General features: G+C 41.2%; 1 protein-coding gene across 2 annotated transcripts in view; it reads left to right on the top strand.

Annotated features, from left to right (window-relative positions):
* Nucleotides 1-202: 202 nt before the first annotated feature.
* The window catches only part of LOC110986503 (nephrin-like), a 56,290-nt gene continuing 43,275 nt past the window's right edge, over nucleotides 203-13,217 (top strand). For both annotated transcript variants that reach the window (XR_015426668.1, XM_087142144.1), the window contains exons 1-14: nucleotides 203-526; nucleotides 1,175-1,504; nucleotides 3,522-3,851; nucleotides 4,334-4,663; nucleotides 4,824-5,153; nucleotides 5,559-5,888; nucleotides 6,149-6,478; nucleotides 7,441-7,773; nucleotides 8,058-8,384; nucleotides 9,075-9,377; nucleotides 10,205-10,510; nucleotides 10,932-11,216; nucleotides 11,700-12,032; nucleotides 12,339-12,542. Coding sequence is in view for 1 of the 2 variants with exons in the window: in XM_087142144.1 (XP_086998270.1) it covers nucleotides 217-526; nucleotides 1,175-1,504; nucleotides 3,522-3,851; nucleotides 4,334-4,663; nucleotides 4,824-5,153; nucleotides 5,559-5,888; nucleotides 6,149-6,478; nucleotides 7,441-7,773; nucleotides 8,058-8,384; nucleotides 9,075-9,377; nucleotides 10,205-10,510; nucleotides 10,932-11,216; nucleotides 11,700-12,032; nucleotides 12,339-12,542 (4,381 nt within the window). In the remaining variant the exon portion in view is untranslated. The remainder of the gene's footprint in view (nucleotides 527-1,174; nucleotides 1,505-3,521; nucleotides 3,852-4,333; nucleotides 4,664-4,823; nucleotides 5,154-5,558; nucleotides 5,889-6,148; nucleotides 6,479-7,440; nucleotides 7,774-8,057; nucleotides 8,385-9,074; nucleotides 9,378-10,204; nucleotides 10,511-10,931; nucleotides 11,217-11,699; nucleotides 12,033-12,338; nucleotides 12,543-13,217) is intronic.

Below are 13,217 nucleotides of genomic sequence, written 5' to 3'. Positions count from 1 at the left end.
ATATTAAAAGCTGTAAAATCTTTTTCAATAGTAATTTTCAGGCAAAGACGCGTAAACATCCATTGTTTTTAGTTGTAAACATTTCAAATTCCTTTAATATCTTGAGCAAATAACCAACACAGGGAGAAGGGCTTAATTTCAAACATGATGAGCAAAACTCTACTAATGATATTGCAATACATTTTATGACAAACAGTTCCACCAGTTGCATCGTCTATGGCACTTTACGATTCTATGGGGACCCTGCTTGGACCGACTAAAGACGTCATGCATGGCATTGAGCGTAGCTATTCGTGTGAAGTATTGGACACAAGACCGGCTCCCACCATCGAGTGGTACCTCAATAACACCTTACGGCACACCCACAAACCAAACACCGAACCTGCAGACGGATTGGTCAATACAACAGTAACTTGGACATTTGCTCTCAATTGGACCAATCACGTAGGTGTTGTCAGGTGTCTAGCGAGAACTGCAGAATCACGCGAACCATATCCATCAGTTATGGTTATCCTTTCTGTCTTTGGTACGTACTTCTTTCCACCCACGAGCACTCTTAAAGTGACACCGTTAGGCCTTGAACCGTCTGCTGACCAGTTAGAAATGATATGTGGCTAAAATTCTATACTACACCAACCTAATTTTAAATATATTTCGAAAGAAAAACTATGACGCTAGGGATTTTATAAATAGCCGGAGTATTGTAATCTCTCAACCACAAGAAGGGACTTTGTGTGCAATATTTGGTGGTCATTATGCATTCTTCGGATTAATTCATGGGACCTTGTGCTTCCAAGATGACTTGTATTAAAGCAGTTCGAGATAGATATTACATATTAAAGAACTGCATGTCCGGTTTTTCCTCTTTGAAAGAATCTGAAACCCCACTGCAAAGAAAGCTTGAATTGCTCTATCAACAATGCTCAGGCTTTCAACTACTTACAATACGGCAACTAGTCTCCTTGAGTAGATGGGGGGGGGGCAACTTGCTCCCCCGCTAGATAGGCCTCTGGATAATCTTATACTTCTGTAAATTGTGTTTACACTTCATTACTTAGTCTCTATATCGTAAATAGCGACCTACTGAAGCAATCCAAAAGACTCCAAAACTCAGCCAGTAGAAGTTCTATTACATGTTACTTTCGTAATAGAAGTGTAAACTTTTGTCTCACAGCATATCCTACAAATATCACCCTATCTGACCCATCGGGCAGTTTCCCTCCAGTTGGAGGTACAGCATACCTGGTGGAAGGATGGGCACACAAGTTTACTTGTGTCGTGCCAGACATCGACCCAGGGGCTTCCTTCACGTGGACCATCGGCGGTAGGCACATCACAGCAAACACCAACGGTCACGTTACTGGTACCCACGGTTTGACCACGAGCACGAGTGTTGCTACCATCGTACCAACGGAAGCCTATCGCGGACTGATACTGCAATGCAAGGCCTCCAACGCAGACGGTCACCCTGGTATTGCTCTGAACGTAACGCTAGATATTACAAGTAGGTAACACTGCGTATTTCTAGTCATCGGTTCAGGAGTCACGTATGTTCCTCCCCCTCACTTTGTTGGTGCGCATGGGCACTGAAACCTACTACAGCGCAAGAAGCCAGTAAAATGGCTCTTGAGTCGGGCAGGTGGATCCCAAAAGTAATCGATCAAAATCAAGCTCAGATAAAGATGTTTGCCCCTCATTTCCATTCCGATTTGAATTTTAAACACTCAAAGTCCCTTTCGCTAACTCACACATGCACTATAAAATCCATTTTCTGCACAATTTTTCCCCGTCTTTGTCATCTACCTCAAAAATAGCAGAGTCGGAAGTTTGAAGTGAAGTCATCATTTCAGAGGGGATCTTTTTTTTTATTTTTCCAGGTTTTCCCTGACAGTTCTCTACTTGTGAATAGTGAGGAATATCATGAACGCTCTAATGAGAAAGTATCATACAAGAAGGAAACATTATGGTTGAAAACAGACAGTTTTTCTGTGTGCCTTTTAGTCAGGCAGTTTGACGTGATTGTACCCAAAATGCACTTATACCCAGGTATGTGTGTGAGTATGTGTGCAATACGCCCCAAATCTGGACATCTCATTTTTGACTACTGCCAAACTCAGTGCGGAAATTCGAATCTGCATGAAAAACGAACCGCATTTCAGACAAATGGCTCTCGATCTTGAAAAAAATAGCTGACAGATACAAACAATTTATCAGTCTTCCAGACAGCATCACTGATGATCTGAGGGAAATTCGAGAAAAGTTTTAAAAATGTGGACTTAGTCTAATTAAGGTGAAAAACTCAGAAAATGACGAAAATGGGCCCCAAAGAAATACAAAGTGAATTTAAAAAAATGAATTTTGCCTAGAAGTAATAAACTTTTTGTTGATAAGAATTACGAGTCTTTCAGGTGGCATCAAAGTCATTTGAAGGTAAACCCGGCAAATTGTGAAAATAAGACACAAAGTTAGGTAAAAACGTAATTTTTTTCATAATTATACTTTTGACATAAAATTGACATTTTCCACTTTCTTTGATTATTTTCCGGCGATCTTTCTCACTAGAAGCTATTAAATATCACCATTTGATAGATTCTACGCAATTTATACACACACACAGGGTCTTCAAGGGAAATGGCAGTACAAATCCCTCGAATGGGTCATCATCGTCTGAGAGAAATTTTTTTCAGGCCGACGACCATTATGTCACTATTGCACATGCACGATTAACTAAATGCATACAATCTATGGGGAATGATCAAACATGGAGTCATGTGGGCAGCAGACAGTCTGGTTTCTGGTAAACATGGCTGAGTACATAGTTTGTGCCGGTAATAATATGAACACCCAGGGAGTATGTTTCTCTTTTTACACAACTAAACTGTCTGGGAATACATCATGTACTCTCGTATGGGAAAATAAGTTTTGTGAGTCTCGAGACGAGTCGTCGAGGCTCTTGAAAGCTTTCCCTTGCCCTGTTGAAACGTATGACTTTACTTCCCTTTGAAAAAACAAACTCCTCCTGAGCCACGATGACAGCCTTGATTGAAAGCGGGTTTTCCCAACCCGTTTGCGGAAGAAAATCCCTGTAATAGCATACACAAACATGTACTGCAGGGAAACCAACACTGACAACAACCAGTCTGAAGGCTGCTAGATGTAGCAAACTGGCCAAACATGGCAACAAGAACATCAAATAACGTTAAGGCCACCGGGCTTGATGTGGCAACTATTTAGTTTCTTACACGGCAATCGTCGTGCGTTTAGAGGTGTTGGTGAAAGACACCAAGGCTTTTTTTTTAATATGTTCCTTGTCTCCAATGATGCACTATCTCTCAAAGGAACAACAGCGTATCCAGCTTTTGCTGGGGGTGGGATTCCAAAGCGAATGTGGCTTTAGGCTCATTGAACATGATGCTGGGCAGAAAAAAATTATAAGCCCCCCTCCGCTTGGTACGCCATCGCTAAAGAATGTACCCAAGATTATCTTATGATTAAAGTAACAAGGACTATGCTTTTCTTAGTGCCACCGAAGGTATCAGCCATGTCACTGCGTGATTCAAGTGGAACCATCTTAGGAGCAACAGCCGAGGTATACCAAGGGATACCAACAATCTTCGTTTGCCAGATGTTGATAGGACAAACAGCCGTGACGATTGAATGGTACCTAGATGACGTGCTACAACGTACCATTGTGCTACCACTTGCAGCAAGCGATGGATTCATAAACACCTCGGGCAACTGGTCCTTCACACCGCGTAGAAACAATGAAGGTCAAGAGGTCAAGTGTGTGGCGTGTACAGAAGAGTCGCGACAGCCGCATCCCTCGATCAAGGCTGTGATACACGTCAAAGGTATTAAGGCAATTGGTTCAGCCATAGATTATTCAACGTCATTACTTTTGTTCTTGGTAACCACAGAGTAAAGAAAAAGGCATCTCAAATGTCAATACGGGGTGTCCAAATCAAAAGATTACCGAGATAAAAATTACTGTAATGGCAAAAATACTTTATATATGGGAAGAAAAATGTATCTCTAGAAAGGGCAGAATGCCCTCTTTGCAATGGTACACGGCTTATGATGTTATTGACAACATATTGATTGAACAAACTAGACCGATTTTCAGAGTACTGCAATTAGCACCGTGACAAGTTTGAATATTTGATTCACAGGGCTAACCATACAGGGGTGTAGAATACCAAATGTCTTTGCTTTAAGAACACATTCCTGAAAATAAGGAATGTACCTAAATCAATCTAATCTGCTTTGTTTCGCTACTTACCTCATACGTTTTATGTGAGTAAAGGTATCGTGTCTGTATGTTTTTGTTCTTCAGTTCTTCCTACAATCATCATTTTATCGGATGTAACTGGGAACTACCCCATCACTGGTGGAATAGCATATCTCGTGGAAGGAGTTGATCGCGAGTTCAGGTGCATGGTGCCCGAAATAGACCCAGGGGCCTCATTTATTTGGACGGTGGGAAGTCAGGTGATCGGTCCAGATTACACCACAAATGTTACTGATGCCAATGGGTTGTTTAACAGTACAAGTGTCATAACCATATCAGCAACAGGGTATAACCACGGTGAATTGCTGAAATGTAAAGCTTGGAATGTGCTCAACCAACCTAGCACCAGTGTCAGCGTGTTGTTGGATGTCAAAGGTAACAAACGTTTCAACTGAAATTAATATAAAGGTATAAAGAATCCAGCGTTAGCATGGTTAATTAGCTTAAGCTTGTAAATAATATGAACACATAAAAAGTAAGAGGAACCCAGACAATTTATTGAAAGTTTATAAAGCATTGTTGATTTTTTTTTAAGTTCCACCAAAGGTGTCCTCCATGACCATGTATGACTCAAGTGGAGCAAGAATACATACCATCACCAAAGTGAAACGCATCACCCCGCAAACATTTACATGCGAGGTACAGGGTACAAGACCAGCCGCAACCATCGAGTGGTTTCTTGACGGCGAGTCGCAGCGCACTGCTAGTGCTCCCTCTGGAGGAGGTGATGGATTAGTCAACACGTCCGACACGTGGTCATTCACTCTAGGAAGGGTCAATCACAGTCAGCAGGTGAAGTGTGTGGCAAGTACGGCAGAGTCACGACGACCGTTTCCCTTTGTAGCCGTGACCCTAGATGTCCTGGGTAAGGATCATCCACCTTACTGTGTAATTTTGTTGTCCTCAGCTCTTGGGTGGTATTGATTGAAATATATAAAGGTTTCATCTCAGCTCTCTGCCAATTTTAAAAGGTGAATGCTTGCAGGTATTTTTGGGAAATGCTTATGATGTAAATTAGATGAAAGTAAGCTATGTAAAATATCCCGCTCATGAAAAAAGACATGAACACAAGAAAGTGAGGTCAAAAGGTGTAAAATACATTGTGTCATTCTGTATCCCTTCCCTTAAGTTAATTTAATACACTATGTGCATGATGTTTAGAGTCACCTAAAGTTTTTAAGAATAAACGAAGGGAATGAGGTCAAGCTAAAACTCCTATAAATTTGTATACATGTAATCTAATTTTTATTCCGTGTCATACCACATGCAGTTCCTCCGGAAACCATCCTCCTGTTCGACTCGACAACAAACGACACATCCTCGAGTGAAGTTTCTTACGTGGTGGCTGGTGTTGGCCACCAGTTTACATGTGAAGTCCCACACATTAATCCAGGTGTTTCTTTCCTGTGGACACTGGGTGGGCAGGAGGTCACACCAGATCGAAACATTCATATTGCCGGTGAAGATGGACTGACCACCAGTACAAGTATTACTACTGTTACCACCACTGGAAGCAACCACGGTGACACGCTGCAGTGCCGTGCTTCGAACGAAGATGGCGATCCAGGAATTGCAGTTACCGTTACTATCGACGTCAAAGGTACGAGACCTTCTTGTTGCGCGGCTAGGGTTTTTTGATGAAATATTTCTGCATATTTTTGATTTGCATCATTAAATTGCAGCAGTTAAAGCACAATGAATCGTTTTTTAATACTCGAACTTGGAGATTTGTATACTTTTTTTTCAAACCCTTATAAATGGAGAGTTTTGGAAAACCAGTATTCAGAAAACAATTTGCCTCATAGGTTAGTTCTCGATTTTCATGTAAATAAACATATTTGCCATTTATTTTTCTGTAAGTTCCTCCTGTAGCATCGCGCATGTCATTCTTCGATTCCGCCGGAATCCGGCTACAGTCTACGGTTGAAATCGACGAAGGCACAGCGCAAAATTTGACCTGCATGGTAGAGGGCACCAGACCAGCAGCAACCATCTACTGGTTTGTAGGAGATGACCCTCATGGTTGTGTCAGTCCAAAGTCTACAGCAGGTGACGATTTAGTGAATACCTCTGCTACTTTTACGATCATCCCTAGCCGGGTTCACCATGGCCAGGAGTTGAAATGTGTAGCCAACACACCCGATTCACAGCAGCCGTTCCCGTCGGTGGCTATTACACTTGACATCAACGGTATGTTGTTGCAAACTGCTTGGGTGAAGCGCGGCCTCTCTGGCCAGATTGCTAGCAGCGCACGTGCCACATTTTTTCCTCATATCGGGAGGTGGATTGGATGTTGAGTTTCGTGCCTTTTTGTTTGTAGGGATGACATTGTGAAATACTTAATAAACCCCTAAAATCGTTTACTTATTTGAGCCTTATCAATGACGCTAAATAAAAGCATTTATTTTCCATTCAACACTTTGTAAACTGGAGTTACGATCGGCAGCGTGTCGGAAATAGATGTAGTTCCATTTATTTTCACTCCGTAACGTTAACCATGTGCATGTATACTTATCAGCGGGTTAAGATAATTATTTTCTTGCTCTACTGCTGTTCTTTTTATGTTGATTTAGACTGATTAGAGGGATGGAACTACCTGTAGTATTTAGTCCTTTCGAAGTTATCCACCAACCGAACTGACATGTCATGTATATTGGGTGGCCATGACCACGAAATAAAGTTATGTGAACACTGCAACCAATGAATATTGGCCTCAATATTCTTCAATGTTCTTGACCAGGACTGGCAAAGTCACCAAACATGGATGCAAAATGCCGTTGTGTACATGTGGTCTCCCATTTCATACACGGTGATGCCTTCAAACGTACCAGTCCATTCATTCAACTTAACTGTGTAGTATTTGCACGAATCTTTTGAGTCTAATACTTAGATTTCGATACATTGGTCATTTGGAGTAAAATAATTGGTCTTTTTTCAAAATGTATTTTTCATTTCTGCGCTTGAGATCATCCAGACAGTTGAGAGTAACTTCGATGTTGGAAAGTGTATTTTTCAACGTGTATAATCCTTTAATTATAAAGCACTAAAGGACTTTTTGTTACTGCTTACAAAATGACTGACATCCAAGAGTTGATGTTCATATTTGAATAGAATTTTTCTGAATAAAAGTAACATTTGGTTGCACCTGCCAGCACCTCCAACTGGTCTTACCATGCTGGACTCAGCCGGCAGCTACCCCTCATCTGGCGGTGTAGCATACCTTGTAGAAGGACAGCCTCATCAGTTCACATGCAGTGCTCTTGACATTGACGCGGATGCGTCGTTCACTTGGAGGCTGGGTGGCCAGGAAATTGCGGGCAACAGCAGCAGCGCTGCCGAGAGCTCATCCGGTAGTTGGAGCAACCGAACAAGCAGCGTAACGGTGCTGCCTACAGAGAGCCATCATGGACAGATAATACGGTGTGAGGTGTCGAGTGAAAACAGTCCAGTGGATATTAGTACCAGCGTTATGCTCTGTGTTAAAGGTCAGATATTGCATGTGGTCCAGTAGTCATTTATTCAACAGTTATCAGTAATTCACTCTACCGGTATATCTTCTATATTTACTAATTGCTCAATGCAGTTTTGTATTTCAATTTGAGTTAATTAAGTGCCAGAATTTACACAGAGGTTTGGTTTTCGACCCTGATGAATTTTTTAAAAAAGATATCCACTTTTGCAAGGAGAATGGTAAAAAAACCCACAAGATTAATGTCAACCAGAAACACTTATACTGTATATCTAAATTATGTTTTGATTCATTCCTTAGTACCACCCAAGGTTTCGTCCATGGTATTGTCAGATGCTGGTGGTATCAGACTGTACGGTGATGTAGAGGTGAACGAGGGTACACCGACGACGTTTTGGTGTGAGGTTCGGGGTACCAGACCAGCACCAGTTATTGAATGGTTTCTAAATGATGTCTTGCAAAGTACCAAAAGCCCATCTTCAGGAGGAAACAGATTGGTCAATACGACCGATTCGTGGACGCTAACACCGAGCAGATTCAATCACAGACAAAATGTGAAGTGTTTAGCCAGTACGGCAGATTCAAACCAGCCATTACCGTTTGTGACAATTACACTAGATGTTAATGGTAAGACTTACTGAATACAAAAGAAAACTAAAATCATGTTTTTATAACCATCTATGCAAAAAGATTCTTCATTGGTATAAATTTGGCGAAGATCCAAAGTTGCAAAAGCATTAAAGTCGCGGCGACAAAAAACGTGTACAAACCAAGTGGGCTTTTGAGGAGAAGCAAAAGAACAAAAACAAAATAGAAAACAATGTTTTTTGCGCAAAATTGCGGGAAAAAAGAAAGACTTCTTCGCAAAATTGCGAAAAAGCCACAAAAGCTTTAACAAAAGCAATAGCTGTTTTGGCAGTACACCGAAGCAGCTAACTATTGATTTGGAATACCTTAGCCTAGATGCTAATTGTTAATGGTGTTCAAAATAAGGACAGGATTGCTTAAAATAATGTGAACAGAGTTGAACAAGAAAACACAATTTTTTATGCTCCAAAATTGGGTACATAATTATGTACCCAATGTACCCAAACAAAATGACAGAAAGAGAGTGGGAGGTTAGGACACTTAAGTTATTTATACCCTTATGTACCGTCAGAGACAGACATTTAAGAAGAGACCATACAGTTTCGTGTACTTACCGACGAGAATAAATTGTATTTCACCAAACGTGAGTCAACAAGTCAGCAAAGACGATGCGTTCTACCCAAGGAACCATAAGCCAACCAGAATGAATGAATTTTTTTTCAACTGTAGGTTCACCGGACTTGCCAATAATCATAGGCAGCCCTTCAATGATTGAGAATATTTCAACCTTCCTGGAGTGCCAAGCGTCCATGGGTTTCCCATCCGACTGGTCGCTGCATTGGTACAGTGGAGATGAGCCGTTACCTGCCAACCAGACAGCCTCAGCGCCACAGGACGATCGGTTTCTGTTCACTTCCTTCCTGAGGTTCACCCCAACGAGAGACAATAATGGTGATACCATTCGGTGTGTGGCGCACAAGGAGTCTTGGACCAATACACCGGAAACTTTCTTAGGCCCCCTGGACGTGCAATGTAAGCTTTTGTATTTAAATATTTATATGAACTTTTCAGCCTTGCGTTTCACATTTAAAACGTCCCTTTGCCAGGGAGAAAGTCAAACAAAGTTAAAAGGCGGTTTCTTCACACAGCTTCAGATTGTTTAGTGAGCAAAGTTGGCAATGTGCCAAAACCCTACAAAAATCGGGGCCTGTAAGAAATGTTTTCAGGCGCCCGTGAAAAATAGTAGTAAGCCATAAGCAGAGACGGACTACAAATGCTTTGGTACGTTTAAAAGAATTTTGGTGCATAAAAAGGTACAATTTCAGTGTATATCTAAGTGCATCTGAGTTGAAACAGAAAACGGATGAAACCTAGTGCACCCAGGGCCTGATGTCTACAGAACCTAAAGAAAACGTAATCTAGTCCTGCTAAATCAAATCGAAATTAACATCTAACTGGCCCTAGGGTAGTGAGAGGTGACTTAATGTCAGCACTGGACCATTTTTTGACTCTGTCCATACTAATCTACTACTTGCTGTGCTTTCCAAGTTGAAGAAACGAAGCAGTCGAGAAAAAAGCAATTGCAATGGGCTGCTATAGGTTGTGTATAGCATCATGTCAATAAAATATGGAGAATAAATGAATGTGGAATTTGTGAAAAGGTGTAATATTCTTGTGAAAAAAGATAGAGTATTGTTTGAATATCGCTAAAATATGGATATAAAGTGCTAAAAACTAACTCAGATTACACTGTGCGTATTCAATAATATTGTGCGGAACACAATATTAAGACAGCAAGTGGAAGGTATCACCCTTGCTCCCTGATTTAATATCCCTCCTTGTTTTCATTTTGTCCACAGTTTGTACAAAGATGGTCCATATCACTGGCTGCCCGCAACGGGTAATGTCAGGCAGAACTGTTTCCCTCAGCTGCGCGGCCGAGACTGCCAATCCATCGACCAACCTGACTTGGCTGAGAGAAGATGTGGAACAGATGAGCCATGCTCTGCCGGTATTGACGGATGGAGACTACGGAGGCCAAGTGACGACACTGGACTTCATAACGGGTGTACTGACAAAGAAAGACAATGGAGCTCTGTTGAAGTGTTGTGCAACCAGTTCAATTTGCAGTGAAGTGTGTGGAGATTGTTCATTAAATGTACAATGTAAGAATTATAAGAATGCCATTTCTGAAAAGTCACCTATTGAGCCCTTCAATTACCCTCGGAAATCCTCTCTCCACTAGCCTCCGTGAAACCAAATAGGAAAAAAACGAAGAAAAACAGGCAAAATAAATTGCTTCGGACCATAAAGTCCCTTTATTATCCATCAGAGTATACAGGTGCAAATTTGTCATGAACTTTCATTTCATTACTTTCAGTTTTGCTCTCAACATAAAAAGTACAGGGTTAATTAATAACTGGTATGAAAAATAGAAATTTCTGAATGGAGTATATGAGACTTTTCTTCTCAAAGATGACACTACTTTCAAGAGACACATTCCTCCTGTAAATGAGATGTACAAGACGGAAGAATATTATGTGGCATGTCTGTAAGGAAATTTTCATTTTTTTGTCATGCTGAAAGACCGTCCATACTTCTCCGAGCCGATCGCTACCCCACTTCGTCCGGTCGATGAGGGCGACAACGTCATTCTGTCCTGCAGCGCAGAAGCCAATCCCATGCCTTCTGGCTTCATCACGTGGGAGAGGGTTGGGTTTCCGGACTCCCTGTCGTCTGTACACGCTCATGGTACGAGCATCCTCACGCTACGCAACATCAGCAAGGACCAGGCTGGATCATACAGGTGTCGTGGAAACAACGGCGTACCACCCGTGGTTTATTCAAGCCAAATTGACGTAGCTGTTCATTGTAAGCCCTTACTTAATAATGACATCACATAATTGAAGTCGATGGACAGTTATAAGAAGACCCAAGTCTATTGCTGACGTTTTACCTAAATTGTTGAAAAATGAAAGGAGAGGTCTCACCCCAAATAAAACTCTAAATTGTTCTGGATTTAAAAGACATTATCTTTGCTAATGCACTCATTTTTGATAGAAACAATTTTCGTTTTCATAATACTAAAGATGGTTAATGTTTTGAGAGGTTAACTGAAAAATAAATGATATTAATTCAACCTAGGTTTAATAGATAAAAGAAGTGTTGAAATGGTTCCCCTGTTTCGGCATGGCAATTTGTATTTAGCTGTTTCAGCAAAAATTACATAAAAATGCAATTTGTTTTCTCTTGGTTTGTTTTTCGTCAGATTTATATTTTGAAATAATGACAAATTGAAAGAAATGCTATTGCCAGACTCGAATTTGTTTATGTATATGTCTGTTTCATTTATAGATGAAGTAAGCTTCGCGAACAAGAAACCTGACAACCTTGTCAAAGCCAACTTAGGAGAAGATGCCCTCCTGGTTTGCGTTGTCAATGGAAACCCCCTCCCCATCGTTATATGGGCTAATCCACTAGGAGCCTTGATAACAAACCAGACAGAGCCAGGCCGGATCTTTCAGGTCGATACATTAGTCGGTGGGGATGACGTAGTTGGTTACACAGTAAAGAGCATCTTGCACTTCCACGGAGTGACTGGTGAAGGAGACTACGGCTTTTACTCCTGTAGTAGTGGGAATGGCATGGGCATGGTCCACACGTTAAGAATTCAACTGATCAAAGGAAGTAAGATACGATGTTCGTTGTGGTACTACAATAGCCTTATGAATTAGGAGCATCAAACAAGTTAAACAGTTCCATTAAATCAAATTCTTTGGGGCCAGGAGTTGTGCAAGTTTGGCGTAATTTCCATGCAATTACTGGATAATGGCAATAATAGCCGTCACATGCTTTTCCCAAAGTGCAAAGGTACATAAAAATTATGCCTTTGCTAGGTTTGCACCAAAGACGTACAATCTGGGCGCAACATGTCGTGGAGAGAATAATTGTTATTCTCATATCTTCCATCTCCTCACTTTCGCTCATGTCAAGTTCCAGAAACAACCACATCCCCAAGTGATCACTCCGGTGAGATAGGCTCAACCTCCATACCACAAGGTGACATTCAAGTTGCTACATTCACCACCAGGGCTCATCAAACCTCAACATCAACATTAATTGCTAGACCAGCAACTGTTTTACCAGCTGTAGATGGTTCAACTTCAGCGTCACCAGCTGTCCCTTACAAAGCTAACGGTATGTCTGGATTGGCTGGTAGGAAATTGCTCAGTACCATCAGATATGTTAAATTTGTACGTGTAGCCAATTGCTTTTAGAGGACAAGGGTGATTTCATGTTACCCTTTCAAACGTTATATCATTTATTCATCACGATGTTTTGACAGGGTTAAGTGATGGTTAAAGTTGTGACAGTGGGTTATGCATGGAGCCTATGGCTGTACTTTGTTGGAGATCGGGCGACTCGTTAGACAAACATTGTTCAGATTGCAGAAAAATATGGAAAGGCTAGGTAGCACCGCGATCAAAATATTGACAAGAATATAAGATAAAATCAGTGCTCTGTAATAAGTAATTTCCGAGCTTTCGGTAACTGAGTACCTTCTTTAGGGCAAGCAGATTCAGTCCTGCTTGCCCTGAAGGAGGTACTCAGTTACCAAAAGCTTGGCAGTCACATATTCCAGAGCACTGATTTTATATTATATTCTTGTCGTTGTTCAGATTGCACTGTTTCCATTCATCGTTTGCACTTCAATTGTGGAAACCATGGTTTTGTTTAAATTGCACACCCCCCAAAAAGATTCTTTTGGAAGGCTTGGTTGTTTCAGATTTCCAAGGAAATCAATGCCATTATTTCCTCATGTGGAGCTCTTTCTTTAGGCTTAAGTCCATCTAAGCTTAGGCCAACCTAAAG

The sequence above is a fragment of the Acanthaster planci genome, linkage group LG10, assembly GCF_054643075.1.
Source record: "Acanthaster planci isolate LZ-2023a linkage group LG10, COTS_SCS, whole genome shotgun sequence".
NCBI lineage: Eukaryota > Metazoa > Echinodermata > Asteroidea > Valvatida > Acanthasteridae > Acanthaster > Acanthaster planci.
The sequence above is the reverse complement of the archived record's forward strand: the minus strand, read 5'-3'. Positions and strand labels throughout refer to the sequence as shown.